General features: G+C 55.3%; 9 protein-coding genes across 9 annotated transcripts; 7 read left to right on the top strand and 2 right to left on the bottom strand.

The window, feature by feature from the left end:
* Positions 1 to 455: 455 nt before the first annotated feature.
* On the top strand, positions 456 to 2,544 carry TRAVEDRAFT_49823 (uncharacterized protein; the record flags this gene model as incomplete). Its single annotated transcript, XM_008042172.1, has 6 exons — positions 456 to 551; positions 1,118 to 1,196; positions 1,256 to 1,674; positions 1,738 to 1,810; positions 1,857 to 2,322; positions 2,388 to 2,544. The coding sequence occupies 6 exons, from the start codon at positions 456 to 458 to the stop codon at positions 2,542 to 2,544; spliced, it is 1,290 nt and encodes a 429-aa protein (XP_008040363.1).
* A 48-nt stretch (positions 2,545 to 2,592) lies between these two features.
* On the top strand, positions 2,593 to 2,863 carry TRAVEDRAFT_49822 (uncharacterized protein; the record flags this gene model as incomplete). The annotated part of the gene is made up of 2 exons (XM_008042171.1): positions 2,593 to 2,652; positions 2,723 to 2,863. 2 exons carry the CDS (start codon positions 2,593 to 2,595, stop codon positions 2,861 to 2,863), a joined length of 201 nt encoding a protein of 66 aa, XP_008040362.1.
* Positions 2,864 to 3,501: 638 nt separating this feature from the next.
* TRAVEDRAFT_49821 (uncharacterized protein) lies at positions 3,502 to 5,345 on the bottom strand (the record flags this gene model as incomplete). The annotated part of the gene is made up of 9 exons (XM_008042170.1): positions 3,502 to 3,859; positions 3,923 to 3,978; positions 4,043 to 4,091; positions 4,519 to 4,559; positions 4,618 to 4,715; positions 4,783 to 4,885; positions 4,971 to 5,140; positions 5,202 to 5,236; positions 5,290 to 5,345. The coding sequence occupies 9 exons, from the start codon at positions 5,343 to 5,345 to the stop codon at positions 3,502 to 3,504; spliced, it is 966 nt and encodes a 321-aa protein (XP_008040361.1).
* Positions 5,346 to 9,387: 4,042 nt separating this feature from the next.
* Positions 9,388 to 10,076, top strand: TRAVEDRAFT_99074 (uncharacterized protein; the record flags this gene model as incomplete). Its single annotated transcript, XM_008042615.1, has 2 exons — positions 9,388 to 9,644; positions 9,728 to 10,076. Coding segments are annotated over 2 exons (606 nt in total), but the record flags the coding sequence as incomplete, so codon positions are not given.
* A 4,386-nt stretch (positions 10,077 to 14,462) lies between these two features.
* TRAVEDRAFT_49819 (uncharacterized protein) lies at positions 14,463 to 17,476 on the top strand (the record flags this gene model as incomplete). Its single annotated transcript, XM_008042169.1, has 3 exons — positions 14,463 to 14,903; positions 14,954 to 15,586; positions 15,641 to 17,476. 3 exons carry the CDS (start codon positions 14,463 to 14,465, stop codon positions 17,474 to 17,476), a joined length of 2,910 nt encoding a protein of 969 aa, XP_008040360.1.
* Positions 17,477 to 18,019: 543 nt separating this feature from the next.
* TRAVEDRAFT_127200 (DNase I-like protein) lies at positions 18,020 to 19,006 on the top strand (the record flags this gene model as incomplete). The annotated part of the gene is made up of 1 exon (XM_008042614.1): positions 18,020 to 19,006. A coding segment is annotated over one exon (987 nt), but the record flags the coding sequence as incomplete, so codon positions are not given.
* A 1,986-nt stretch (positions 19,007 to 20,992) lies between these two features.
* Positions 20,993 to 21,502, top strand: TRAVEDRAFT_127747 (uncharacterized protein; the record flags this gene model as incomplete). Its single annotated transcript, XM_008042613.1, has 1 exon — positions 20,993 to 21,502. A coding segment is annotated over one exon (510 nt), but the record flags the coding sequence as incomplete, so codon positions are not given.
* A 153-nt stretch (positions 21,503 to 21,655) lies between these two features.
* On the top strand, positions 21,656 to 22,852 carry TRAVEDRAFT_128442 (RnaseH-domain-containing protein; the record flags this gene model as incomplete). The annotated part of the gene is made up of 1 exon (XM_008042612.1): positions 21,656 to 22,852. A coding segment is annotated over one exon (1,197 nt), but the record flags the coding sequence as incomplete, so codon positions are not given.
* Positions 22,853 to 24,084: 1,232 nt separating this feature from the next.
* On the bottom strand, positions 24,085 to 25,897 carry TRAVEDRAFT_49817 (uncharacterized protein; the record flags this gene model as incomplete). The annotated part of the gene is made up of 8 exons (XM_008042168.1): positions 24,085 to 24,385; positions 24,459 to 24,511; positions 24,569 to 24,623; positions 24,686 to 24,701; positions 24,756 to 24,771; positions 25,515 to 25,684; positions 25,752 to 25,786; positions 25,842 to 25,897. The coding sequence occupies 8 exons, from the start codon at positions 25,895 to 25,897 to the stop codon at positions 24,085 to 24,087; spliced, it is 702 nt and encodes a 233-aa protein (XP_008040359.1).
* Between the last annotated feature and the right edge of the window lie 1,021 nt (positions 25,898 to 26,918).

Below are 26,918 nucleotides of genomic sequence, written 5' to 3'. Positions count from 1 at the left end.
TTTGCACACCGGCGAGATAAGATGACGCCCCGGCAACGGCAAGTCTGGCGAGGAAGCGTACAGACTGCTTCTCCCGCTGGCGTAGGTTCTTCGGGATAAGATTTCGAAGCCCACCTGCTGATTATCTCGTCATGCCAAGCCCACGCCCTGTCCTGTAAACTTCGTCGCCCTCCCTTCTCCGCCCCCACATGCCTCCTCCTCTACCCTCGCTCCAACTCTTTAGAAAAACCCCTGCCTAGGCTCTGCTAGCCAGCCACTACAGCGAGTTCAAGTATGACGACATGAAGGGGTCATAGTCGCAATCATCTCGCCGGATTCTAACCACGGCCGGCGAGGGCCAGATCGGCCGCCTTATCGTCGCGCTCATCGCAACGGACGACGCGTACGCGAGGAGGTACGACGTCACTGCGCTCATTTTCTCGGAACAGGCTATATTCATCTTAAATCTAGACATAATGAAACACACTGTGTATGACCCCAAGTACGAGGATACGCTCGTCCAGGCGATGCATATGGTCGACGACTGTCTGCTCATTCCGCCCACGCTCGAGGTATGTCGTCTCCCTGTGTTCTCACAGTCAAGACCTTGTTCTCCTCTGTAGTGCGGGCACTGACTACGCCCGCGCACGACCCGCAGCTCAAACAACCTCACGCGCCTTCGTCGACCTCGAGGTGCTCGCCATACACCCACGAGCGACATCTCCGCCGGCGACACCGTCCACCCCTGGTGCACGATCCGCTCGATGCTCTACCCAGAGAGCCTGCTACTTTACCCTAAGCAACAAGCGCAGATGTGCAGGTTCTCGCTGCCAATAAGCGCGGGCCACAAGGTCGCGCCGGTCGTGTTCGGGAACGTCACGCAGATCGCCGTGTTAGGCTCAGCGAGGGCCCACACGGGCTCGTGTGCGATGTACGGAGGCAGTTCATCGTAGCAACTGGTGAGTGTCCTCTTCTGAGCGGCCATATACGCTCGTGCGGAAAGATCTGATATCGGTGCAGGTCTTTTGCTCCCCGTGAGACGGAGACAGCGTCTCAGGCGCTCGGCACATAGACGGAGTTGGAGAATACCAACCAGTGCGCCCCGTTCCTCCGCCTGCCCGCTCACTATCTTGTACAGCAAACACCCGACATATCCCGCTTCAGAGAGACCTCCCAAAGGATACTCCGCTCTCGGCAGGGCGAAGGCCTTGACAAAGGTGAGTCCGCCGATCCCTTATGCTGCGTGGGAAGTCGCTGACGACGCTACGCTTTTCAGATAACCGAGCGCGAGTACTACTAGAACACTACGTTCTCGCGCCACTGCATGCGGAAACGACACACTACCCTGTGACGCCTGCGATGCTCGCGTTGTTGGGTCACCGCGGCGCGGCAGGACCCAGCCAAGTTCTTCGAGACCCACTCCATACACGCCCGCACCGACCTCCTTCCTCCCATGTACTGAATAGGGACCTCGAGCTCGATGCGCAGTTCAAGCTGAAGAAGCCGGGAACGATAAAAAACGGGCCGACTTGCGCGTTTGGATGCGAGAAGGACTCAGCTGTTGCTACCAAGAGCAGAAATGACGAGGACGCAGTGCCCGCAAGGCTGAAGTCCTCGCGCATGGTCCTAACCACCGCCGGCGAGGGCCGAACCGGTCGCCTTATTGTCGTGCTCCTCACGACGTACGACGCATATGTGAGGAGGTACGACAAGCTCCCTGCGCTTGTTTTTTCGAAACAGGCTAAGTCCATCTTATAGCTCGACACCATGAAGACCATCATGTACGACCCCAGATACCAGGATGCTCTCGTCCAGGTGATGTATATGCAAGGTATGTCCTATTCCGACTCTTTCAGGTTCAAAACTCATGCTTGAAGTCCAAACCCTTTCCGGGCGCGACGCCTATTGGCGCCTGCCCCTGCTGATCGACCTTGAGGCGCTCGTCATGCAGTCCAAAGGCGACATCACGTCAGGAGACACAAGTCACTCCTTGTTTCTCATCCGTGCGGAGCTCTACGCGGATGATATGCTGCTCTACGCCGAGCAGACGCAGGCCGATGGCAGGCTCCTGCCGCCAATCTGGGCGGACCACAAGTTCGTGCCTGTCGTGTTCGGGGACCTCACGCAGATCTCTGCGTATGTGGTTACGTTGGAGCGACCGCATGGGCTCGTGGACGATGTGCGGATTGAGTTTACTGTCACAGACGGTGAGTATCTGCTTGCGGCTCTATGGCGTAATCTGATATTTGCGCAGGCCCTCCGCTCACCGCCTCGAGCGCAGAAGATTGCCCTAACGGCTCATCAGGTGCTCGGCACAAAGGTGGAGTTCAAAAGCATCGACGAGTACGTCTTGCTCATCTGTCTGCTCTTCTCTCCATATCTCTCATGCCAAACCTACCCTACTGCAGAGCAACCGCGAAGGAGATCCTCAGCTCCACGCAGGACGAAGAAGTCGACGAAGGCGCACCTACCCACCCCCCTTCTGTTTCCGAGTCCAACGCGCGATTGCTGACCCCGACCGTCTCCCGTGAATCTCCAGCTGAGCGCGAGTACCTGTTCGAGTAATACGTGCTCGTGTGCGCGGGCAAGACGAACTACACCGCGACGACCGCGATGCTCGCATTCTTCGGGCACCTCGGCCAGGAGCCCCACGAGTTCTTCAAGACATATTCCGTACGCGCCCCATTCCTTCCCTGTCCCCTCCATGAGCGGAACACTGACTTGGGGCTCGATTGGCATGCAGGCGGAGTTCAAGCCCAAGAAGAAGAACGGGGGCGCCGACTCGGGGGTGGGGAAGGCTGCGGGGACGCATGCATCTGGACGCGGGAAGGGCGCGGTCTCTGCTGTTAAGAGCACGGGCGACGAGGAATACGTCGAGATGTAGGCGGGAGAGGACACAGATGCCCACACAGAGAGGGCGGATGATCACGAAGATCACGGAGGGCCTCCGGTGCGTTATTGGTAGTATACTAGGTTGTACTGTGCAAACGAGCTCGAGACGGAGGTAAGGCTGTGTGCAGTGTGCGTGCGTGTATGTATGTATATGTAAATTTGTGTTCTGAGATCATTGAATGTGTTATCTTGTGTTTCGGTGATGTGTATTGCGTGTTATTTCATTGTGTGCTCCGCTCCAGACTTCGGCCGACAGATATGTTATCTTCAGCCATATAAAAGCCCGCGTGAGATGGTGCATTTGTTCTGTCCGCGGTTCACAATCGTCCATGTACCATTGGACAATAGATGTACATAGGTTTGCACATACGTTATCTTAGCGGAGATGATCTGGAATCTCCGAAGAAACCACACTCGAAGAGGGTCCATGAAGGGGCTTTCATGAGCGACGCACGCACGCTCAGCGTGCTACAGCCATATATACAATTCTGGAGTACATCTATGCGAAGACACGGCCAGCCGGATCCAGAGAGAGGGTCTGTAGATACATAGAACAGTAAAAAAAAGAATGAATCCAAAGTAGTCTTTCGAACTGGAGCGAAACAACATTGAAAAAGGAGAGCGCCATGATCACACTCGCGCCGGCCCTTCAACCTCACCAGTGGCCTCCTCTACATCTCCCGGTTTCTTCGCCTGTGCCCCCACTTCAAGTTTAGATTCCGTGCCCACCTCCCCCTCGTGCCCTGGATCTTGCTGTACCGTTGCCGGCTCCGGGTCAAACAGCTCCGGATCATGGTCGGGGAAGGAATGGATGGGACTGGCGAGAGAGTGGAGGAATTCCGGGAGCTCCGGAGACCCCGCCGCTCTCGGATCGGCTTCGCCGAAATCGAGTGTCGAAAATGACGAAACAGAGGATCCTCCTCTTTCAAGGCGGGCATTTGTCTCGTAGAGGGCGAGCAGAAAGCGGGAGTTCAAGATTGAGCTGATGCTGCAGAGGGATAGGTTAGCTCGATGGCATGCGGCAGAGACAGTCACTAGGAGAAGGCCTTACGGGTCAATGAAGAAGTCAACATAGTTAAATGCATTGGCCACATCTGATTGGTTTAACTGTCGGATAAATACCGCACAATTCAATGTTTCAACAATCACTGACATGTGAGCGAAAACGCACCAATAATACGACAATGACCATGTCTGCTATGTTCAGGGCTACCAGTATGCTGTATAAAGTGTTAGCTTGATCACAAGTGGCAGGCTAGGATGAAAGGCACCCTACCAGAAGTAAATATTTCCTGTGAGGTAGATTTATCAGTACACAAACTGTGAGGACTCCGAAGAATGGTCCAGTCACCGTTCTCCCACAAGACTTGTTCCAGAGAGGACCGCCGCAAAATATGTGTGGAAGTCTGGCGGGCAGTACAGGTGCGCCACCAGGTGACGATCAGAGCCACAGTGTCTGCGAGGATCAAGCAAGTTCTCGATATTATGACCGCTGTTTGTACGAATCAATGAGTGTGTATTGTATCTGAGCGGCATCTCGAGACTTACTCCTACAAAATTTACATTAGCGAAAATCAAGCAGCAAAGGTGATAATTTACGCTATGAAAGTTGTTGTACTTGTGGTAAATGCAGATATACAGCCGTACGGCGGTGGTAGATTGCTTGGTACAAGCTGGTACACTGTGCTCTATGATAATAGTATAATTCAGCAAAATGTGGATGTATGTAGTAATGGGACAGCATACCATATTGACGAGGAACGGGCCCATGCTCAACAGCAGTACAGCACCGGTCAACATCTTGTTCCTCCCGGAGAGCGCATAGACTCTCAGGGTGGTGAAGGCTTTAGTAGCGCATATAATGTGAGCTAACCTTCGACCTGCAGATCCATGTTCAGTGATTACATTTACCTGCAGGCCCGAGCATGGTCAGATTGTTTAAGATGATGTCGAGCCAATTGAGTGCAGTACATCTGCTCGGCGGAACGGTTTCAGGAGTGCCCAGGATGTGTACCTGCACAGACAAGTGCTCACCTCTGGAGGGTGTATGTCCAGTTCAAAGTGTGTCATTTAGGTATCTCTCGCGAAGTAGTACTCACGGTGTCCGAAATTGCGCCAATAGTCCCAAGTGAGAGAAGGTTCCATAGTATGGACATGTACCTGTTGTATATGTACAGTAACCGCGAGAGCTTGCGCGAAGCCTTGGGTGCCCGCCAGACGTATCGGACTTCCATGTCTACGCAGAGAAGCGCGTCATACACAAGCAGCGCTATATGAATGATAAATAAGTATCACACAGATGTGGTGAGAGGCTAAGAAACCGAGCGTACTCGCAATCAACATGTCGATGGTGTAGTTCGTTCTCCTGCACAAATAATCTGTCACATAACCCGAAGAATCTGAATCATGTAGACTTACACGCTCTGAGATATAAAAACAACCTCTGCAATGCTGGAAGAGTCGGACGAAGACATGTCTCCACGGCGGCGGCGCGTGTGCAGGACAAGTCGGACGGAGTGAGTGCAAGGAACGAAAGACGAATCGTGTGGCTGCCTCAGTTTTTATAGCTCAGGGAAACTCTTTATATCTGGTACGCACATCAGTCCCTGAGTATCTTTCATCATGTTGCGTGTTCGCGCCCCGGGATCGTTGCTAGAAGTCGGATTCATCAGGCGGGTGAGGTACGTGCAAAATTCCGGACTGGTGCATGAGGATACTAACAGGAGGGTTCGTATCCGCAACTTGAAGACCCCGAGATATCATCATTGATAACCACCTCACAGCGACCAAAATCGTGTTAGGAGCACGCCCACCGACGAGATTGTTGTATGGTCGCCATCCGCAGTGCCGATATGACCTCGACGAGATGCGAGTAACCTTGTGGGACAGATGTTTCGTTAAAAAATTCCTTCAGCTCTCAGATGCGCCAGACTCATGGCTACACCCATATGTACGCATATCCACCGGCGGCGCAGCCAAGGGACGTTTGAGTGAGATGACGCCCGCCGTATCATGCCGACTGCCCATAAGTCGGTGTTTGACTGCAGCATGTCTGCGTTATGTGGCGGTCGCGAGATCATCCCATTGTCACGCCACCCAATCCGAGAAGATATGATGGAAGCAGATATGAATGTTGTAGAGAAAGAATACCACCGTACTGAGCTCGATGGCCAAATTTTATTGTTTCTACGCTTCTCAGGCGTAGCGTGTGTCGTGCATTGACGACGGCGAGCTCAGAAGTCAGAGCTTCGACACGGTGCATGAGGAGAACCTGTGGTTTCTCCGTAGAGCTCGGGTCTCACTTGCTATCAGCCGTCTGGGTACTTTAACTGTGTACAACACCGAAATACGTCTACTACCGTGCCCGGAAGTTCCACACTGACTCGCATTGCCGACAATGAGCCATACGGTACATTGGGAGATGGCGCGATAGAGCATAAAATCAATGTTCCCCTAAGCACTCGCACCGCGTCCCTCGCACAGTCTCGCCATCGTCCATGTCGGCTCCGCGCGCTTCTCCGCAACGACCACCGCCGGTACCATCATGTTCGTCGTCTCAGTCTCCGGAACCACCGACGTGTCGCACACCCGCAACACTGCACCTTGACCTCATCCCGCACATCGGCGTAGGGTGGTAACGGCCTCCAAGATCTCGCTGAACGAGCACGTCGATGTTGATACGGCCGACGTCGGCGCCGGGCACGATGAACCTCCGAAGCGAGTGCCCTGCGGTTCAGCGTTCATTGCTGACGCGCAGCGCTGTGAGACGCACACCCTTCTGCAACAGATGGTAGACTGCGTGATCATTGAACAAACTGATCTCGACGTTTGGACCTCGTGCGCGAGAGATTTGCACTGCGAGCAGTCCTGAGAGCAGAACACCAGGAGCATTGGGAAGACCGCGAGGTCGCCTTTTCTGAGATTATCATATCCGTGAGGTCGTCTGCTCGAGACGCTCAAGGTCGGATCAGTTCGCGAGAACAGGGGGCCCGTATGCGACGAGACGGCGGCTGCGGCCAAAGCGCGAGGTGCGTCGATCAGGCGCGTTCGAGGTGGGCATGCAAGAGGAAGCTTGTGATACTCGGAACGGTTTGGACATCGCAGGCCTCGTCCGACGGAGAGGCGAAATATTCGCGCTGAGTGCGCGCGCAGAGGTTCGTTGCGAGCCGTATGCCACTGTTCAGCTTAGGCAGATCCGGCGCTAGGAAGGGTGTGAATTCACCGGAGGTGGAAGCGTCGGACGCGTCGGGGTCGACCGAAATGACGCGGCTGGAGTGATGCATATGGTTGACGCAGACGCGTCGGAATCGGGCCTACAACACTTGGAGATGGGTTGTAGTAGGCGTGGCGCCTGGTGGGGACCTACGTGAGCGCAGCCTTGAACGTAGAGCGTGGAGAAGATGTCGCAGTCGAGCTGGTGCGGAGAGCAGCATCGGGAACGATAGCAGCGCCAGGCAGTATGCTCGCTCTAACCTTCCTCAGCCGTACTGAGCGTGTGGTATGCCGCTCGCTTGCGACGTGCGCGGCATGGAGTGCGACCGCGGGGAGTAGAGCGGGATGCCTTGGCACAAGGAGTCTACGCTGCTCCTAGCTCGGCGAAAACGGGCGCATGGGCGCTCATAGAGACCAAAACGCGCGTATGTGCGGGATGTCCGGTTTAAAAAGGATTGTCCTGATCTACAATCGGGCTGCATTAGCATACAGGACGAACGTGATGAGTATCGATATGCGACGTACCTGATGGGGAGTGTCGATCGCCCGTCCGATGAGCGCAAAACGAGAAAGCGAGAACGTTCATGACCAAGCTGAGTGCGCGACGCGGGGGCGAGGTGGCGAAGCGGCGAAGTGCAGTGCAACCATGGTATGTCCAGGGATAGCCTGCGGGCGATGTCGTGATTGGGTTCCGTAACGAGTCGAAGGCTGCAACGTAGATCTGCCCCTGCGGCAACGCAGGGAGACGTGGCATGGATAGTTAGGGAAATACCGCACACAATCATGCGAAGCACATCCTGTGGTCAGTGTGTGTATGTTGTCTTCGTAAAAGATAACCACAGAGTGATACACTTACCGGGTAGATATGGTGAGGCCTACCGGTATGCGGTTACCCATTCATCGTGGATGAGGTGTCGTCCTAGGCCTCCGGGAGCTCACGGGAACAGGCGATGCAGCGGGGCGGAGGATGAGGTCGAAGGACACGTGCTTATGTCCTCGATTGGTCATGGTGCACATATCTAAGGTGGCATCGCGCTTTCGAGTGATAGAGTTGCATGAGGGAGGCGATCTTGAAGGTGCCATACAAGAAGTTGTCGCCCAGTGGCACTGATGCCGTACTGTGCAAACGAGCTCGAGAAGTAGGCGATGCTGCACGCATTTGTGCGTGAATGTGTGTGTGTAATTTTTCCCTGTGTGAGCGTCGATTGTGGCATCCGTGATGCATGTTGTATCGTTGTGCCCTGACATTCGTTACATCCGGCGCTTTGGCTGATAGATATGGGTCTTTCGGCCATACGGGGCTCGTGCGGAACCACTCTGCGACCACACTTCAAGCTTCACTGCCGCGGTTATGTACAGCTGGGCGATGAATGAAGGTATCCAGCTACTATGTCTCTTCCTGGAGCGGCCGAGGAGCGTACGCCAAGTTGAACTCGAAGAGTGTATCCCGACAACACGCGACCAATCTGTACTGATTCAATTCTGGGATGGGTCCTGTACGAACGGTAAAATAGCTAGTGTCGAATATATTTTTATCCAAGTGCCCTTGTGCATCTCGTCGCATGCGATGAGGGTAAGGTTGCCGTCACTGTGCCATGGTTCTTCGTCGCGCGTCTTTGCAATGTAATATATCGACGATCCCAGGCTTGCTTTTTGAGAACGTCAGGAACCGAAGACGTTTATGCCCGCGTTCGTGTAACGCGCGTACTAGACATCGTGTCTGTCAGATGATCGTAATTAGTTCGAGTGCAACTACGATGTATATGGTGAATGATACCGCTAGCCTTACCGGTTCCATATTGTTACAATAAACATGCGGATGCAGGAAACAAGTGTACCAAGGCTTAAAGCTAGGGTATCGGTCCTAGACGCAGCCTGATTCAAGGACCTCCGCGGCAGGCCAGCACCGCGCACGGACTGTGACAGGGTATCACGTGCTCGTGACTGCACGCGATGACATTTGCAGCGCTGGCGTAAGCTCGCAGCAGAGCTGCCTGAGCCTGAGCCGCCGTATCCTGCAATATCTCTCCAAGGAAGAAAGGCAGCCAATATAAGCTCGGAATAGCGCAGAATAGTAAGTTTCAAAACAAGAATCTGCGCCAATATATACACTACAACTAACAACACAGCTGAATCAGTCGGTTCTGCCAGCTGACAACATCCACTCTCCTTGATACACCTCTGAGCTGCGTAGTGACGCGCTGTATTTCCATGTCGCGTAGCTCTACGGCTACCCAGAGTCCTAGAAGGACAGAATCCGATGCTCAAAACGACAGCGTAGCGTCCGCTGCTAGCGCTGCGAGAACCAAAGACCTAGAGTTTTGGTTCGAGGACGGAAACGTCATCCTTGTGGCACAAGACTACGAGTTCCGCGTATTCAAAGGGGTTCTAGCCCACCACTCATCCGTTTTTCGCGACATGTTCTCGCTCTCTCGACCTATCTCTGCCGCTCCCGTGGAAAGCTCGGCCGTCGTCGATGCGTGTCTGGTCGTCCACTTGAGCGACTCGCCGGAGGACCTCAGGCACATTCTACGAACGTACCTACCTGGAATCAATCCGAAGTGACTTCATTCACCCTTCTCATTGCTAAGCGTAACACTAATCCAGACAGTACACCATGCAGGTTCATGCCATTGACCGAGAGTCAACAGAACCCCTCCTTCGACGCGGTCTCTGCCCTCATCCGCCTCGGCCACAAGTACCAAATGCAGGCGCTCGTCGCGCAAGGCGTGCAATACCTAAAACGCTGCTTCACCGACGACCTCCGCACCTGGTCCGCAGGCAAGTTCTACGACTCTAATTGCCCAATCCAGAAACGGCACGCAATCGGCATCGTCAACCTCGCCCGCCTCATCAACGAGCCCTCGCTGCTCCCCACCGCGCTCCTCATCTGCTGCGCGCTCGACAGCGACATCGTGTGCGGGTACACGCGCGAGGACGGCACGCAAGAGACACTCACGCTCGCGGACATCGGGCGCTGCTTCGCCGCGCGCGCGGGGCACGGTCGCGTTCGCCGCGCAGATATTCAGGCCCGTCGTGCGCGGCGCGGACGCGTGTGCCACTCCCTTGGAGTGCGAGCAGGCGCTGCAGGAGATGCTGCTCGATGTGGCGGCCAACATGGAGTACTTCTCGCGCTTGGATGTGTTCACGCCGTGGCCGGAGAGGTATGAGGATGGTGCGGGCCCGACTCGGGCGCGGTGCTGCGCGAGCTGCCGCGAGCTGCTGGAGAGGCGTGATATGGAGGAGCGGCTGAAGCTGTGGATGAGACTGCCTCGAATTATGGAAGTGCATGTGGACGGTTGGAGTACAAGGGTCGCTTGAGGGGTAAAAGTAGCATTGTCTGACGGTTCTTCCGCATCTGATTGGTATGTTTACTCGTATATAATGACCGCATCACGCTGACAAGGTGAACCTCAGGTGTACATTTACCCAATTTTCTTCGCCAGAGTATGCGGCAAGGCATATACGTCGGAGGCTGACAGTGGCGATCGAGGGGTGGGCTGGATTGTACAAGCAATCAGCGGCGGCGGGGTGATCTCGCTGCTCCAGACCTCATTGTGTATGATAAAAATACCAATCTCGACGCATAACTGACGAGTGGTTCATCTCATGCAAGATTCTCGTCGCGAGTCCGTTTCTGCTATGCCAGGGTTATCCCGCACAGGATGTGCGTGCAAAGTTCCGAAGGACAGGAGGATTCACGCTACAGAGCCCTGAGTTGTCTTCATCGAATTGTACCTCGTCGCTACAAATTGTGTATTAAATAATGCTCACCCACTGGATATTTACCACCCAGAACACCGAGGTGTAGAATCTTTAATTCTGCTCAACGGATCTACATGTAGGAGATGCAGACGTGCCGGATGATCCTGATGAATCCCTGGAGGTCGTTGCCGCCATCGCAGTCGAGCGCATCCAGCACCCGCAGTCGGTTCACCGTGCTGCCAATCTCTTCGACAGGATGCAGAGCGAGGCGCGTTCGAGCTCTGAATCACCATAGCTTGTCGTCTGGCCGCACGCGTCGGGCGCACGCTACGAGGGGCGTGTATCATTGCCATTGGGCCACCACGGGCGTCGTGAGCGCTCCTTCTGGGCACGCCAGCGTCTGGGTCATCGTTCGTGCATCATCGTGGTATGTTGGGAGCACTGGGCAACGACGGCGCCGTAGTGTTCTTGGTTACAGCGAGCGCTCACGGAACGCCGGCTCGACCTCGAAAATGACAAGCGGGGTGCACGGCGGCAATGCGGACAAGAAGCAGATTTCGGCGAAGATGGAGATGAGTACCGCAGTTGACAGATGGGCTCGACCGCCGGGTGCGTGTTCGTGCTGACAGACTCTGACAAGGAAGCCCTCGTCTACGGCCGAGTCGCAGAGGACCCTGGATAGACGCGGTATGGATGGAGGCAGAGACGCGGCATCTCTGGTAGGGGCGGTAATCGCTGCTTCGACGAGTCCGAACGAGATGGCCAGGAGGTTCGCGATGACTACGTAAAGGCGATGCATGATCGAGGTGGAGAGGTATTCCAGTGTGGTCGTGATGGACGCCGGCAATGCGGACCTGCAGATCGCGCCAAAGACCAAACTTGACGAGCGCCTGAACGCGCGGGTTGTAACGGTCGTCGCAGAGATGATAGACGGGGGGACGTATACGCGGACCTGTATTACACGTGCGGCTTGGGCATCGAATTATCAACAAAGCGAGGAGCTAGGGATAGGTGCACGCCATGTCGAGAAGAGACGAGAAGGTCAACGCCGGGTTCAACGATCCACCGCACAGCGCCATGAGATATCAAGCGATGGAGATGGAGAAAGCTGCCGCGTAGGCCGCCGAACATACACGACCAACCGCACGTACGAGAGACGTCCGTCCCTAGCTCCATATGTTGAAAGCCAAGTTGACGTCGACACGGGGCCGCCATAGAGCCGCAAAAGGGGAGTGCGATACCAGCGGCGTCCGGTCTGGGAATCCTCCGCACGAGACAAACACCACCGCAAGGAGTAACAGAGAGCTCCGTTGGCCTACGATGTGGAGGTTTGGGACCACTAGCGGTTTGATTTTCCGTCAGCGCTTTGGACCTTGAGACGAAGAGCGTATACGTACTCGTACTCGCCGAAAATTACGCGCGACTGAGACTGAAGGCGTCCAAAGTAGATTTGGATATCTGTGACCAATTGAAGTCAGCCGCGGATAAGAGCAAAACTCGCCACGGGGTTGTTTCGTGCGTAGTAAATGAATAGTCACCTCCTCGCGCATTGGGCTCCACAGGCACGACATATGGATATAATCGAGACCATGGAGCACGGGTAACATATTGAGTACGCATGGCCCACAGAAGACCAAATGATGGCCTCCAACCTCGTCGGCGTACGCACCTCCGGAGAAAGCAGTGTAACGAATGCACGTACGTTTTCGACATATGACATATCCTCTACAATACGCGCCAAATATCCAGCGTTAGAGCTGTCAAATACTCGCTATGTTTCCAAGAGAGTGCTGAGACTCTGCTGATGGGCAGCGATCGTAGGAGGGAGGGCTTTCGTCCTCCCGAAGTCAATATGATAAGAGACAAAGGTGAAATTGTGGGCATACCGATGCAAAATAGAGTGACACATACTCAAATATCTGGACATGCATTGTTTATGTCCCTGGCGTGTATCTCCCGAAGATCAAGCATTGAAGTAGTCGCACAGCGGACACTAAAGAGATGGAGGAGCGGGAGCTCCTTTCACTCTAACCACCATCTCGGTCGGGTTTTCCCACGGTCAAGTTCTGGAGCAACCTGACCGTGGGGCACATAATCTACGACGACAAAAGCCCTACGATCCGTAGAAGTGTCGGCAGGACATCACGAGGCTATTATATGACGGCCGACACGCGTCCTGCGTCTGAAGTATGATATCCGACAAAATCTGTGTCCCCGACAACGCCAAAGCGCTAAGACTACTCCTGACCGGACTCTCTATCCGACGAGCACACGATACAGCGCAGCCGTCCAGCGCCGCGCGATACACCAAACGAACGATGCTACATGCACTTCCTTGAACGTCTCAGACGTCGGCCTTGTGCCCTATCCCCTCGAGGGAGCCGTGCCCAGCACGAAGTTTTCTCGGGCGCCCTTCTGACGCCCGGAACAAATACATACACACAAAGACTCGCCGAGGCTGCAGACTGATCCAGAGCCGACGCTACCGAGCCCGAAGCCCGTACCTGCCAGTGCTCAGAAGTAGACTTAAGTTCGCCGACTCAGCGGTCTCAACCGTGCTTCATCGCGCAGAACACCTTTAAAGGGGCGCTATGGACTCGTATATCATAGCCTTCCGTAGGACCTTTTCATAAGAAAAGAGGTGACATCCGTAGCAGCCCGCTAGTGCCCCGGGTGGGCCGGCAAAGAGACTACTCGGCGTATCGGCCCCGCGCACCGCGAAACAGACGCCCATATGAGCCAGCACAGCGGACACACTTGCGGATGAACTCTCCCCCCCCCACCAGTCCCCGCCGTGCCTAACGCACATGGCTCTCCAACAGCTGCAAACAAATCACAACGCTTGCTCCGCCGAAGGAAACGCAGTAGCGTAAAGAACTCGGAACCAAGTGTACAACACATGCAAGTAATGCCGCTCAAATACGGGACAACCACGAAGCAGGATGGAGTAGTACATACTCGTCTCCCGCGAGGAGGGGAGCCCGGGTAAGCACACCTGAGCCTGAAAGGCCGTCCCCTCGCACTCTCCCCAACCCCCGCGTAAAGGCTCTTGCCCGCCGATTGAGCTCAGCCAATGAGTGCCGGACCACTCCGGGACGCAGCGCAGGTACCAAGGTACGCTCCGTACCAATTATATGCCTGGCATTGCCGCTGAAATCTCAGGATTCGCCAAAGGTGTCCGTTTTCGTAGTGGCTGCAAACGTCACCGCCTGGCCCTCTAGGAGTGGAACACGGCAGACGTCAAGACACGAAGACACGAATGAACGACCACAACCACGATACGCAGTCACCCTCGCTACGCATACAGCGCACTCCTTGTGGATGCAGACGACTGAAGCGCAATTCCGCGGCTTGGTCGAGCGGGCAGAAGTCCGCACGAGATTGGAGCGAGACGCCAGACGCGGGACACACCGGGCTCACACCAGTACCAAGTGAGTACTCGGACCAATCGCGAGCTGCGAATTGACATTTCAGATGTCCAGACACGTCCTGCCTACGGATGGACGCCCTGCCCCAGCGCAAAGGATAATCTGTGGGACCCACGGAGTTACCGGCGCCGGTACAGAGTCACCGCCGTGAAAAAGAGAGGGAAGAGAGACAGCGCACCCCTTCGCTCCCCCTCCCCTACCTGACGACACCCACCACCTCGCTGCATACACCTTCCTCGCAAAACCATGCCCCCACGCAACAAGTCGACACGCCAATCAAAGGCACGCAATGTAGCCAATGAAGGCCTGGAAGGATCACCCCTACCGCCTGCTACAGCCGCCGCCCAGGCTACATCGCCTGAGCTCGAAAGTCTAGAGACCCGCCCATCGACGCCAATCTCCCTCACCCGAACCTATGCGCAAGCTGTCGCGTCCCCGCCCAGCCCATGCCTCGCAAGCGCGTCGCCTCCCAGCCCACCCGTCGCTGTCGCGGAGTCCCCGCTCAGCCCGTCCCTCGCCGATGTGTCCCACCTCAGCCAACGCCAGGGCGGGGGAGAAATTCCCCCGACACCGAGAAGCACCTCGCTGGCCGTTCCTGCCGCTGGGAGCCTCGCCGCCGTGTCGGTCGACAGCCATGAGCTCACAAAGCCCGGGCGGTCTCAGGGCTGTGTAGAGGCAATGTCCACTGTACGTCGTCGCGCCTCCGGACTATGAACACAGCGACTAATGTCTTGTAGGACACCCGACCTCAAATCTTTGCTCACGCCCTCGGGGCCAAGGCAAAGACAACGGCACGCACGCACCAAGCGTCCGCTGTTGAGCTTTCGGCCATAGTCGCCGAAGCCGCAACGCCCACACTCGTAACCACTGGAGATGTCGGCGCCAAGTTGCTCGACGACTTTCCCCCCCTGCCTCTGCTGCCGAGCTCTATCCCGACCACAAAACCACCCTCCACGAGAACAGCGCCTCCCGCGCCAGGACCTCGTCGAGACAAGGGTAAAGCAAGAGGGCCTGCGGGTCCGCCTAGCCCCACGACCACCCCTGCCAAACGAGCACCTCCGTCCCCAATCCCAGCGGACCGCGGTTTGGCGCAGCACGATGGAGCATCGCCCTTCAATGTCACACGACATGTCGAACAGACTTTTGGAGGATGGCCGCAAACGGCGTGGACTCCTGCCCAACCACCGCACACCTCCACCGCTCAAAGGGGAAACGACGAGCTCCCCACCCGAGAGCCGAAGCGAGTCCGCCGTTTCCCACCTCCCTTCTATGCGCAAGACGACTTCACTCCTGTCTCGAAGGATCTCGAGCGGACGCGCCCCATTTTTGAGGAGCCCGCCTTCTTGCCGTGGATGACCACCCCTGCCAATGTATGGATTACCACTTCAACTCGTAACGAGTAATACTGACGCATACGAAACCAGAATAACACGAGTCCGCCGCACCCAGGCGATGACTCCGTGCAACGTGCATATGCGGAAGGCCTGCTCGCCGGGCGCCAGCAGAACACGAGCTTTGGTGACTCAGAGCTGCCTGACCTTGTCCCTATCTCTGACGACGAGGACAACAACGACAACTTTCCCTCTGCCCAGCCGACCGGCCGACCGGAGGCCGCTACAGCTCAGCAACCGAGTTCTCGGTTGCCACACTGGACGCCAACGAGTGGTCCGACGAACGCTGCACTCCCCGAGACTCGAGGAGAGCGAAGGCCACGCCAAATGCCCGAGCTCTACCCGACTGTGCTCCGTGACGTGACAAACACACAGCAGTCCGCGACGAGCTCATCCAACCACACCCACGCCGCGCCCCCCGTACGGGCCTACTACTCGGCGCGTCCGGGCGATCTGTTAGCCCGCAAACCTCCTAACACGGCCTGGGAATCACGGAGCAGCCATCCACCCCCCGCGCCTTCCAGCAACGTACCACTCTCGTGGGGCATGCCTCACGCAGCTGAGTCGAACGGGAGACAACGATCCTATGCCCACCGTCCACCAACTCCCTACCCCGCCGTCCCTGGAAGTAGCCGGCACACCGCCGAGTACGACGAGCCGCCATGGCTACGCAGCCCAACTCGGCAGAGCGGCCAACCCGGCGCCGCGGAGATCGTCCCATCGTCACTAGACTACGCGGAACCGGCTGGCAACGTCCCTCCGAACCATGGCCGGACCTACATCGCTCGCCTCGCGACGACGGAGCCCTACGCCCCGCAGCCCCTCAGCTTCACACCGAGGCCAGAGGAAGGGTGGGAGACAATCCATCGCAACGACCCTGAAGAGCTCATCGCAGGCATGTGTCCGGAGCGCCTCCGAAAGCTCTGGGAAGAAGAAGCGGCGCGTACTGTGCTAGTTGAGTTCTTCAACATTCGCTACCCCGCCCCGCATCAAGTCCGGAAGATGACGGAGACCCTCACGACCATCATCCGCGAGGCCACCCACGAGACGGCCTTCAAGATCATACCTCCGGAGCCTGCCTGGAATGCCGACGGCTCTCGACGTGGCGAGCCCTCCGCCTGGGCAGTGGTCCGCCTGACAGAGAGTGGCGCACAACAGCTTATCGAGCGACGTGTCCTCTCAACACCGATAGGAACTGTCTTCACGAACGCGCGTGCTCCGCAGATTCCGTCGTACCTCTTCACCCTTGGAGGGTTCGCACACGACGAGGATGGAGATATCATCCACACGGTTTGGGAGACCTTCAATGGCCCCCAGATCCTGCCGGCAATCATCCGTCTCGTCCGAGGCAATCCAGCATTCGCCAATCTGTCGCCGGAAGAAGCAGCGGGGATCATTCTCTCTTCACTCGAGGTGCAGGTGTCGACACTCGACAATGGAAACCTTGTGGCGGCTGTCTTCTGCGACTCACCCACCGCGTCCATGTCCCTCTGGCGTCAATGGCGCGACGAGATGCTCAGTATACGTTTCCAGAGCCTCTTCAACTCAACGGCCACTCCGCGACGCCTGACCCGGTGCGTGGGCTGCCACAGCGCCTCGCATCTCACCCATCTCTGCCCTTTCCCCTCCGTGCCTGGCTGGAACGCACCGCCCGCAGTCGTGCACGAGCAACCGAACCCGAGACCCACCTCGGACCGAGGATTTCCCCAAGGAGATCCTGCAGCGCCCTCTCTGTTCGGCCGAGGGGCGCGCGGTCGTGGCGGTGGTGCCAACAGCCGTGGAGCCCCGCGCCGCCGGTTTGGTGATAGGCGTGGACCGCGAGATGAGCAGGACCGTTATCGCGAGAAGGACGGGTTTGATCGTGACTAGCACCGAACACCTGTAGCACACACGAGCTTCGTGAAAATGTAATGCACTCAAAGGGCGCAAACTAATGTATCCTCTCATCCCTCCGAACTGTGCGACGTGATTTACTTCTCCGCGGGAGTCGGCTGTCGCATAGTCTAGCTCAGGCGTAGAAGCTTATTTAGGCACGACGGCTACGCAATTGAAGACCTCCGTGCCCGCACACGGCAGGTTCCGTCCCCCGGATGAGCGGGTCATCTCATCGTCCCCGGCATTCTGGTCGAAATCCGGGGCACTAAACCGACTGCGAACAACCTAAACACACCAAATACAACCAACGGAACACATAATACGGCTTTAGGAAACACGCGCCCTGCTCAGCTCAGACAGGACCGCTCTGTAGCTGCCCGGACGGTCCTGGAGGACGGGCCGAGCGGGATTGGCGGTAGCACGCAGAGTCACGATGAGATTCTGCGTTGTCCCTCCTCCCCTCCCCCACCACCGAACCACTTAGTCCCACAGGCGGCTACAGCGCGCAGACCCCCGACGACGCGCTGCCGCCTCAGAATGGGAACATTAAACATCAAAGGTTTCGGACCTTCGCCAATTAATGGCGCGCCCGATAAATGGTTGTACATTAACCAAGTTATACGGGAGAAACGACTCGCCGTACTGGCCGTCCAAGAAGCGCATTTGACGCCCGAGAGAGTATTAAATCTCAACAACCTATTTGCTGCATCCCTGCTAATTCTCGGCTGCCCAGACCCAGATAATGGCTCAGGTGCGAGAGGAATTGCCTTCGTAATTAGCAAACGACACCTTGCAGGCCGTGAGTGCTCGGTTGATGTGGTTATTCCTGGCAGAGCCGCCGTCCTCCGCCTCCCCTGGGGCCGCGAGAAGACGATCTCAATTGCAAATGTATACGCACCAAATGCGGCGACAGAAAACGCTGCCTTCTGGGATCAACTCAACATGGTCTGGTCTGATCCGGGAAGAACGAAACCAAATGTCATCCTCGGTGACTTCAACATGGTGGAAAATGCAATAGATCGGATACCTGAACGTGCGGATGCATCTGCCGCAACAAACGCTATAACGTCCCTTCTCACTAGCCTCAGAATGCACGATTCCTGGCGCGAAGCACACCCCACAGAGCGCGCTTTTACGTTCCGGCAAACAAACTCGGATAGTCAATCTAGACTAGACCGCATCTACGTTGATCTCTCCCTGCGTCACGCAGCGGCCGACTGGGACATAGACAGCCCAGGTCCACTATCAGACCACTACCTAGTAAGTCTGTCTATCGCCAACTATCATGCACCACATGTTGGCCCCGGCAGATGGACTCTCCCGCTGTCGCTTCTCGACGAACCAGAGTTCATGGGTACTATGCACCGGATGGGCTTGGAGCTCCGAGAGAATCTAACAAATATACATACCCGTACAGACACCGTGAATGCCCAGACAATTTTTCATAGCTTCAAAATTAAACTCGCAGATGCCGCTCGCACACGAGCAAAAACATGGATGCCAAAACTCGACCGGAAGATCTTGATCTTGAAAGAGCAACAGAGAGCTATGCAAAACCCACCAGATCATGGTGAGGCACTAACGCCAGACGTTGCGGAGACCGCCGCTATAATAAGCGAGACACTCCAATCGCTACAAGCAAAACGCTTCGGGCTTCGACGAACTCGGACGGCGGCACGGGACTGGATCTCTGGAGAGAAAATCGGAAAATACTGGATGCGTCAAAATGCGCCCAGTAAGCCCGACAGTACAGTCTATGAACTGCAACGTCTAGACGAGGTCAGTGGCTATGCCAACAGCACGAAAGAAATGTGCGAGGTTGCAACATCCTTCTTTGATGATCTGCAATCTGTGGATCCTCCCGAATCTGAAGACGCTCACCAGCAATATATTGCAGTGGCGCTGGAGGGCATGGAGGCACGCCTGTCAAATCGCCAAAAAGGTGCTCTCGCAAAGAAGCTTTCTAGTGAAAATGTTCGCACAGCGATACTGGATGCAGCACCGGGAAAGGCAGCAGGTCTTGACGGGCTCCCTACAGATGTATGGAAATCATATCTCGCAAAATTTGACCATGCATCGAAAAGAAACCTACCTGCTCTTGACATTGCAAGTGCTCTCAAGCAAGTATATAATGATATTGAAACATATGGTGTCTCTCAGCATACACATTTTGCTGATGGCTGGATCTGCCCTCTGTACAAGAAGAATGACCCGCGAAAAATCACCAACTACCGTCCTATTACGCTCCTAAATGCGGATTATAAAATCATGACAAAAGCGCTTACAACCAAACTATGCGAGTGTGCACCGTCTCTCATTCACCCAGACCAGGCCGGCTTTATTCCGGGTCGTCAGATTATTGATCACATAAAACTTACCAAGCTCATGGTAGACTATGCTGAAGCGGAGGAACAAAATGGGATTATCATTTCCTTGGATCAAGAGAAAGCATACGACCGAATCAACCATATGTATTTATGGGAGGTACTAAAACATATGAACTTCCCGCAAAACTTCATCCAGACTGTCAAAGCGCTATATGAGAGAGCATGCAGTACGGTGATGATAAACGGGAAACTAGGCCGAACTTTCAGTGTCTCCCGTGGAGTACGCCAAGGCGACCCGCTATCATGTCTGCTCTTCAACCTAGCCATCGAGCCATTAGCAACCGCCCTTCGGAACTCAACCCTCGAAGGTTTCAAAATACCGGGTATAACCGAGCGCTTAATCGCCGCACTCTTCACAGACGACACCACAACCTTCCTGAGCCACACGGACAGCTTTGACGAACTCCTCCGGATCCTCGATGTCTGGTGTAAAGCTTCACGTGCCAAATTCAATAAAGACAAGACCGAAGCGTTGCCCGTAGGCTCACGAGAATTCAGAGACCAAGTTGTACGTACACGAACCTTGCAGCAACATGGCAACCCTCTCCCGGACGACGTACGCATAAAAGCGGACGGCCAAGCAATGCGTGTCCTCGGAGCGTGGATAGGAAATGGAGCAGACCCGACAGCTCCGTGGAAACCCATTGTTGACACGGTGAAACGGAACCTAGAGCGGTGGGACCGCCGCAACCCGACCATGTACGGTCGTAAGTTGATTATCGGCCTCGAGCTTGGTGGGAGGACTCAATTCCTCACCAAGGCGCAGACTATGCCAGTTACAATCGAACGCGAACTTAACCGGGTTGCGACAGGTTTTCTCTGGAAGGGAGCAGCACACCCGCCGGTGAACAAAGACACGCTGTGTCTCCCCATCACGCAAGGTGGCTTGAACCTTTTGGACTTAACAGCTCGGAACGAAGCTATTGACCTCATATGTCTTCAAAACTACCTAGACCTTTCGCCGAGTAGGCCACGATGGGCCTATCTCGCCGACGTCCTCCTTGCAAGGGCGGTGCGCTCGTCGCATAAGCATCTGGACAACACGAGTAAGATAAACACTTTCTTACAAGAATGGGAGGTTTCAACGAGACAGCCGCACAATCTCCCAAGTGACCTACTACGGATGCTCAAAGCTGCGAAGAAATACGGGGTACGTCTGGACGTGAAGAACCCATCCGAAACTTTGAAGGAGGCGCTCCCAATCTGGTCCCACATCGGCGTCATGCAAGGACGGGTGATGTCCAACTCCCGAACTTCAAGATGCATTCGCGAGAACCACGGTGTTGTTACCGTAGGGGCCTGTCTCAATCTCGCCCGACGCTTGTCCCTACCGAGCCGGACTGCACAAAACGTCGCACACGTCCCGTCCGCGAGGTGCCCATGCACCGAATGTGAGGCTGATCGCTCCGAAAATGGATGTACTAACCCGCATCGATGTGCAGCTGCGGCGCACGACTTACTTCGTAAGTTGCAGCCAGCCTGGGTCCCAGACGGCGCAAGACACAGTGACGGCCTCTCACTGACGAAGTCACGGAAGCGAAAAAACACGACCGCACGAGAACACCGGGATAGAATCTTATTCAATCCCTCTGCCTCATCCACACTGCCCCTAGCAGACACAATTCGAGCCTTCACAACCTCCGAGGAATGCCTCACCGTGGCGCGCCGCCCCCCGCGCCCCTTTGACGTACCAACAGAAGAAGTCGAAGTATATACGGACGGATCGTATAAAGACACGCCCGCAACAGGCCCAATATGCGGCGCGGGGGTTTGGTTCGGCCGAAACGATCCGAGGAACCTGGCACGTCGTGTGCCGATAGCGGGAGGCTCAAATCAAGTCGCGGAAGTCCATGCCGTCTCTCTCGCTGTCGACAAGGTACCGCCTTTCGCGACTCTTACCATTAAATCTGATTCGCGACTAGTTGTCGACGGACTAACAATACACCTCCCGAACTGGGAAGACCGAGGATGGATGGGTGTCGCAAACTCGGAACAACTAAAAGATGCCGTGGCACGGCTTCGGGCACGGTCAGCACCGACATACCTGCAATGGGTCAAGGGTCACTCGGAAATCGAGGGGAACGAGGGCGCGGATGCTCTTGCAAAACTCGGTGCAAACACCGCGTGGAATGAGACGCTCGCTCTCTCTGAACACAACCCTGCTTTCCTGGCGCGCGGCTGCAGACTCGCTGCGCTCTCGCAACGTCTTGCGTACATGGCCATCAAACTCTGGAAAGAACCGAAGCAACGCCGGCGCACTGAACTGCTCACCGAACGAACAAACGCGGCGCTACTCGAGGACTGGGGCATGACTCTCAGGGCGGGTACTGTATGGAAGGCGATTCGCCATAACGACACGAGACGAACACTACGAGACTTCTGGTGGAGAGCTATGCATGCAGCTCTCAAGGTGGGGACTTACTGGGATAATATCCCGGGATATGAACAACGCGGAGTGTGCGCACACTGCGGTGTCCCGGACACCCTCGAGCACATCTGGCGGGACTGTGATGCCCCAGGAGCGGCGGAGATCTGGCTAGGCGTTGCGGACCTCCTACAGAGAAAGAACATAGCCGTACCGGGCCTATCCTTCGCTGTCCTCCTCGCAGCCCCGGCCCTCAAAGTCCGGTCGCCAACTGGACGCCCATCCGAGGCAAAGTCACGCTTTCTACGGATCCTTCTCACGGAGTCCTGCCATATGATTTGGAAACTACGGTGCGAGCGTGTCATTGGCAGGGAAAATGACCGCGCACGATACCACACAAAACCGGAGATTCGTCGACGCTGGCTCCATGCGATTAATCGGAGGCTGAAGATAGACCAGGCGCTGACCGCGCCGGCCCTCCGCCGGAAAGCGCTATCGAAGGCGCTTGTCTGCGCGACATGGCAAGGCCTGCTGGTCGACGAACGCGCTCTTCCCGAAGACTGGACATATACTCCGGGGGTTTTAGTGGGTACGCCTTCTTTCTGGGACCATGGCTAGACATCGGTACCCGGGGAAGGAAGTCCCACACTACAGTTCTCGTAACTGTGTGCATAACTAGCATTTCCCCCCTATGGTGATTTGGGTGAAATTCCCACCAACCTCTGCAACAAGGCTCAGTCAGCGTGCTTCTGCCCGCCCTGAGCTGCACCATAAATAAAAAAAATAAAAAAAAATAAAGAGATGGAGGAGCCGTCCAACGTCGCTTGGAGTCCACGAGAGCCATCCGCCAAGTCTTATCAAGCAGCGAGTACAAAACAGGATTTCTCAGTTGCCTGAGAAGTAGAGCTGGCAGTCTCCAGAGGTCTGCGTCCGTAGCATAGAAGCGTCGTCACTGCAGGACGACGAGAGACGAAAACTCTGACGGGCGACACGGGACATTTCGGCAAACGCCGGACAATAGACGCCCATACTCCCAATGGAAGTCGCCTCGACCGCGGGGCTCCTTCTCACCACGATCAGCATGCATTCGCCAACAACTGCATTGTTCAAGCTCATTACACTCATCTTCACCATGCCAATTTCTACTTGAGGAACTCGATAACGGCTGCAGATCTTTGTGTATGATCTCATGGAACAAGCCTGAAGGTGCTCCACCGTGTCAACTCGATCGTACCTACAGTACCGTTCTACTGCCGTTTTGGCTTTACGGCTGCACATAGGACGCAAAGTATGTTCTAATCTCTGGGATGCATCTGCAGGTCATCAATGTGGTACGATATCTCCGACGACGCTCTCCGATGCATTTACAGCCGAGTGTGATATGCACGAGTCTTACGCCCTCCTTGGTGCGGCCCGCAGATGAACCGTAGTGACGGTGAAGGTCCGCCAAGCTCGCGTTCTTTCGCCACCACGGCCTTAGGCGTTGGAATATTTCCTCCCGAGCGAGTAGGCTTGTTAGGCCTTCATATAGGTGCACTTCAATTCAAAGACGCCGCACACGATGAAGGACGGAAGCGCAGACGGCTCGCCAACGACCCGAAGACACGCACATCCGGGCACGGGAAGGCAGCGTCTTGTTCCTCAGCTACGCAGAGCCAGAGCGACTTAATCATCATGGCTCACCGTTTTATATGTTAGGAACGCTTCGGATGTGGGGTCTCAGAGTGACGCGTGTCCGAATGGATCTGTAACCGAGGATACATACAATAGTGAAGGTGATAGGTTCCAAAATACTAAAAAACTAGGTAGAATAGATAGCGTGAGCAACACAGTCGCACCCGCTCCGAGCCTCAGGCAAACTCTCCAGTTGCCTCGGAGTCTACCCGCGCCCCGAGCTCTGTCTCTGCGCCCAAATCTGCCTCGGTCTCACGCTGCGGCGTCGGCTCCAAGCTGAATAGCTCTGGATCGTCGTCGTCGATGGAATGAATCGGCCCTCCAAGAGACATGAGAAATTCTGGGAGCTCCGCCGGTTGATCTGCGCCTGCAAAATCGAGTGTGGAGAAAGACGAGGCTGACGTGCCTCCCTTTTGAAGATGTGCATTCGTCTCGTAGAGTGCCAAAAGGAAGCGAGAAGTGAGAATCGAGCTGATGCTACAGAGGACCATTGCCAGATGAGCTTGGTGTTCTATAGCGGACACGGTGTAGGGAGTATGACCGTACGTACGGGTCAATGAATTGTATCACATAGGTCGTGTCACCGAAGTCTGTTGCGATCTGCTGGACAAGAACATAATTCAGCAATGACTAGTGTTCGACTTTTCAGAAAAGACAAACCGATGACACGACAACTTGCAGGATCACATTCGCTAAGTTCAGGGAAACCATTGTGCTAGGCCGCACGTAGTTACTGGTCTGAGTGCAATTGCGGTGCAGAGATACGAGACATCTTACCAGAAATAGACATTGCCTGTGAGTTAGACCTTTCAGTACACCCGTCAGGGGGACCCATAGAGAGGCTCACCGTTACACCACAGGACCTGTGCCAGTGACTTAGACCGCCGCAAAATATGTCTCGATGCCTTGCGTGTAGTACCAGTGTACCACCAGGTGACGACCACAGCCACACTGTCCCCAAGGATCAAGCAGCTTCCTGATATAATGATCACTGTTTGAACTGGTCAGCAAGTACTGCATAATTGCCTGACATCTCAAAACGTACACCTGCCATATAACTAGATTAGCCTCAGTCAGATGTACGCATGATGTGCCCGTGAAAGCTCACGCAGTGTAGGTTGTTGTACTTGTGGTGACTTCATCCAAACAGCCGTACAGTAGGGTAAGATTGATGGGCACAATTTGGTACAATGTGCTCTGCGAGTACGCCGTATCAGCGAGTGTTTCGCGTCGTATAGGATTGGAACAACATGCCGCGTTGACCACGAATGGGCCCATGGTAAACAGCAGTACCACGCTCGTCAACGTCTTATTCTTTCCTGAGAGAGCATATACTCTCAGAGTGGTGAACGCTTGCGTATCAAATCTGATGTGAGCATAACGGTAACCTTCTAAACTGGTTATAAGTGAGTCCACTTACCAGCGGGACCTAGCATTGCGAGCACTTCCAGGATATAAGCCGGCCAACTGATTGCTGTACAGCTGTCCGGCAGTATGGCCTCAGGATCGCACAAAATATGTACCTACATGGACCTGTGCTCACCTCTGGAAGCGATATTTCATGTTCAGATGCGTCATTCAGATTTTGTTTGAGAGAATCACTCACGGTATCTGAGATCGTGCCGATTTTGCCGATTGCCAGAATGTTCCATACAACAGACATGTATCTGTTGTATATGTACAGAAGCCTCGAGAGCTTGCGCGAAGCCTTTGGTGAATGCCAGACATATCTGACTTCCTTGTCTAAGCAGAGAAGTGCGTCGTACACTAGCAGCGCTGTGTGAGTCGACTATCAGTACCACATGCAGGCTTTGGAACTCTTACGAGAAAATACTAAGCGTACCCACGACTACCACATCGATCATGTCTCCTGTTCTTCTACGCAAATGTATTAGTCATACTACAAAGGATATCTACTAGCACGTCAACATACACGTCGTGGGCTGCATCAACAATCTCCGAGACGCTCGCGGAGGTATTCGAGGGCATGTTTCGGCACCGCGTGCAGAGGACGAGTCGTCGTAGTATAAAGACGAAGTACCAGGTGCGGGGAACAGGAGCCGGGTAGTGTCACTCTTGAGGGCTGAATACCTCACAAAAGCTGCTTTTATCTGTTACTCATGCCGGTCTCCCCACACGCCAGTGGCTTGCGTGTGGTCGCATCATGTTCCAGGTTTGCACTGCAAACCCCAATTGTGGTTTACATTGCGAACCCTAATTTCTGATAGCACAGCTCGGATCCTCAGCCGCAGGGTCGTGTGCGAGCTTCGTTTCTAATGCCCTAAACCGCGCATGGAATACAGATTTCCGGGGGAGTGGTACTCACCTCGGACTTATGGTCGTCAACCTCTAACCCTGTTCTGCAGTATCAACGCGATGCGTGGTAGGCAGTTGCTATGATTCCCAGATTACCAGATATCTATGCAGCTTCTCCGGTACGCCTTGGGTCCAGGAGCCCAGGCGAGCCGCCCTAAGTCTTCCAGATGGCCTAGGTTGGAGGATGGCCTAGCGCGCGCATCGGCTTCGCGCACTTCTTTCTCGCCGCAACCACCACCAGCGTCATGGTGCACCGTATCGCCACCATCTCCAGCGATATCGACTCATGACATGCTCCCGGAGGTCCCGCACCCCGATGCGCGCTCCGCCCAAATAGCCATGCCGCATGCAACCGGCGGCCAACGACCGCGCGCGTAACCGGACATCGAGCTCAGGATCTTCAGCAATCTCTCGGTAGGATGCGCCCCGGTGTCAATAGATGTTGGCTTTGCGTTATGTTCTGCTAAAGATATTTGTAGCACCGGAAACCTGCTACTAACTTCATCGTGCCTGCAGGTGATGGTGATGACGACCTTAGAGCGTTTAACAGAGCGATCTTGCACGACTTGTTCACTACTCGTAGGTGTTCCGCGTGGGACCTGGAGTGAGTGCCAAGGGCAGCGCAAATGGACTTTCAAGCTCTCGGAAGTCATCCGAGCTCGAGGTAGAACCCGTCCTCTGAGACGGATGTCTC

This window comes from Trametes versicolor (genome assembly GCF_000271585.1).
Source record: "Trametes versicolor FP-101664 SS1 unplaced genomic scaffold TRAVEscaffold_8, whole genome shotgun sequence".
NCBI lineage: Eukaryota > Fungi > Basidiomycota > Agaricomycetes > Polyporales > Polyporaceae > Trametes > Trametes versicolor.
The sequence above is the reverse complement of the archived record's forward strand: the minus strand, read 5'-3'. Positions and strand labels throughout refer to the sequence as shown.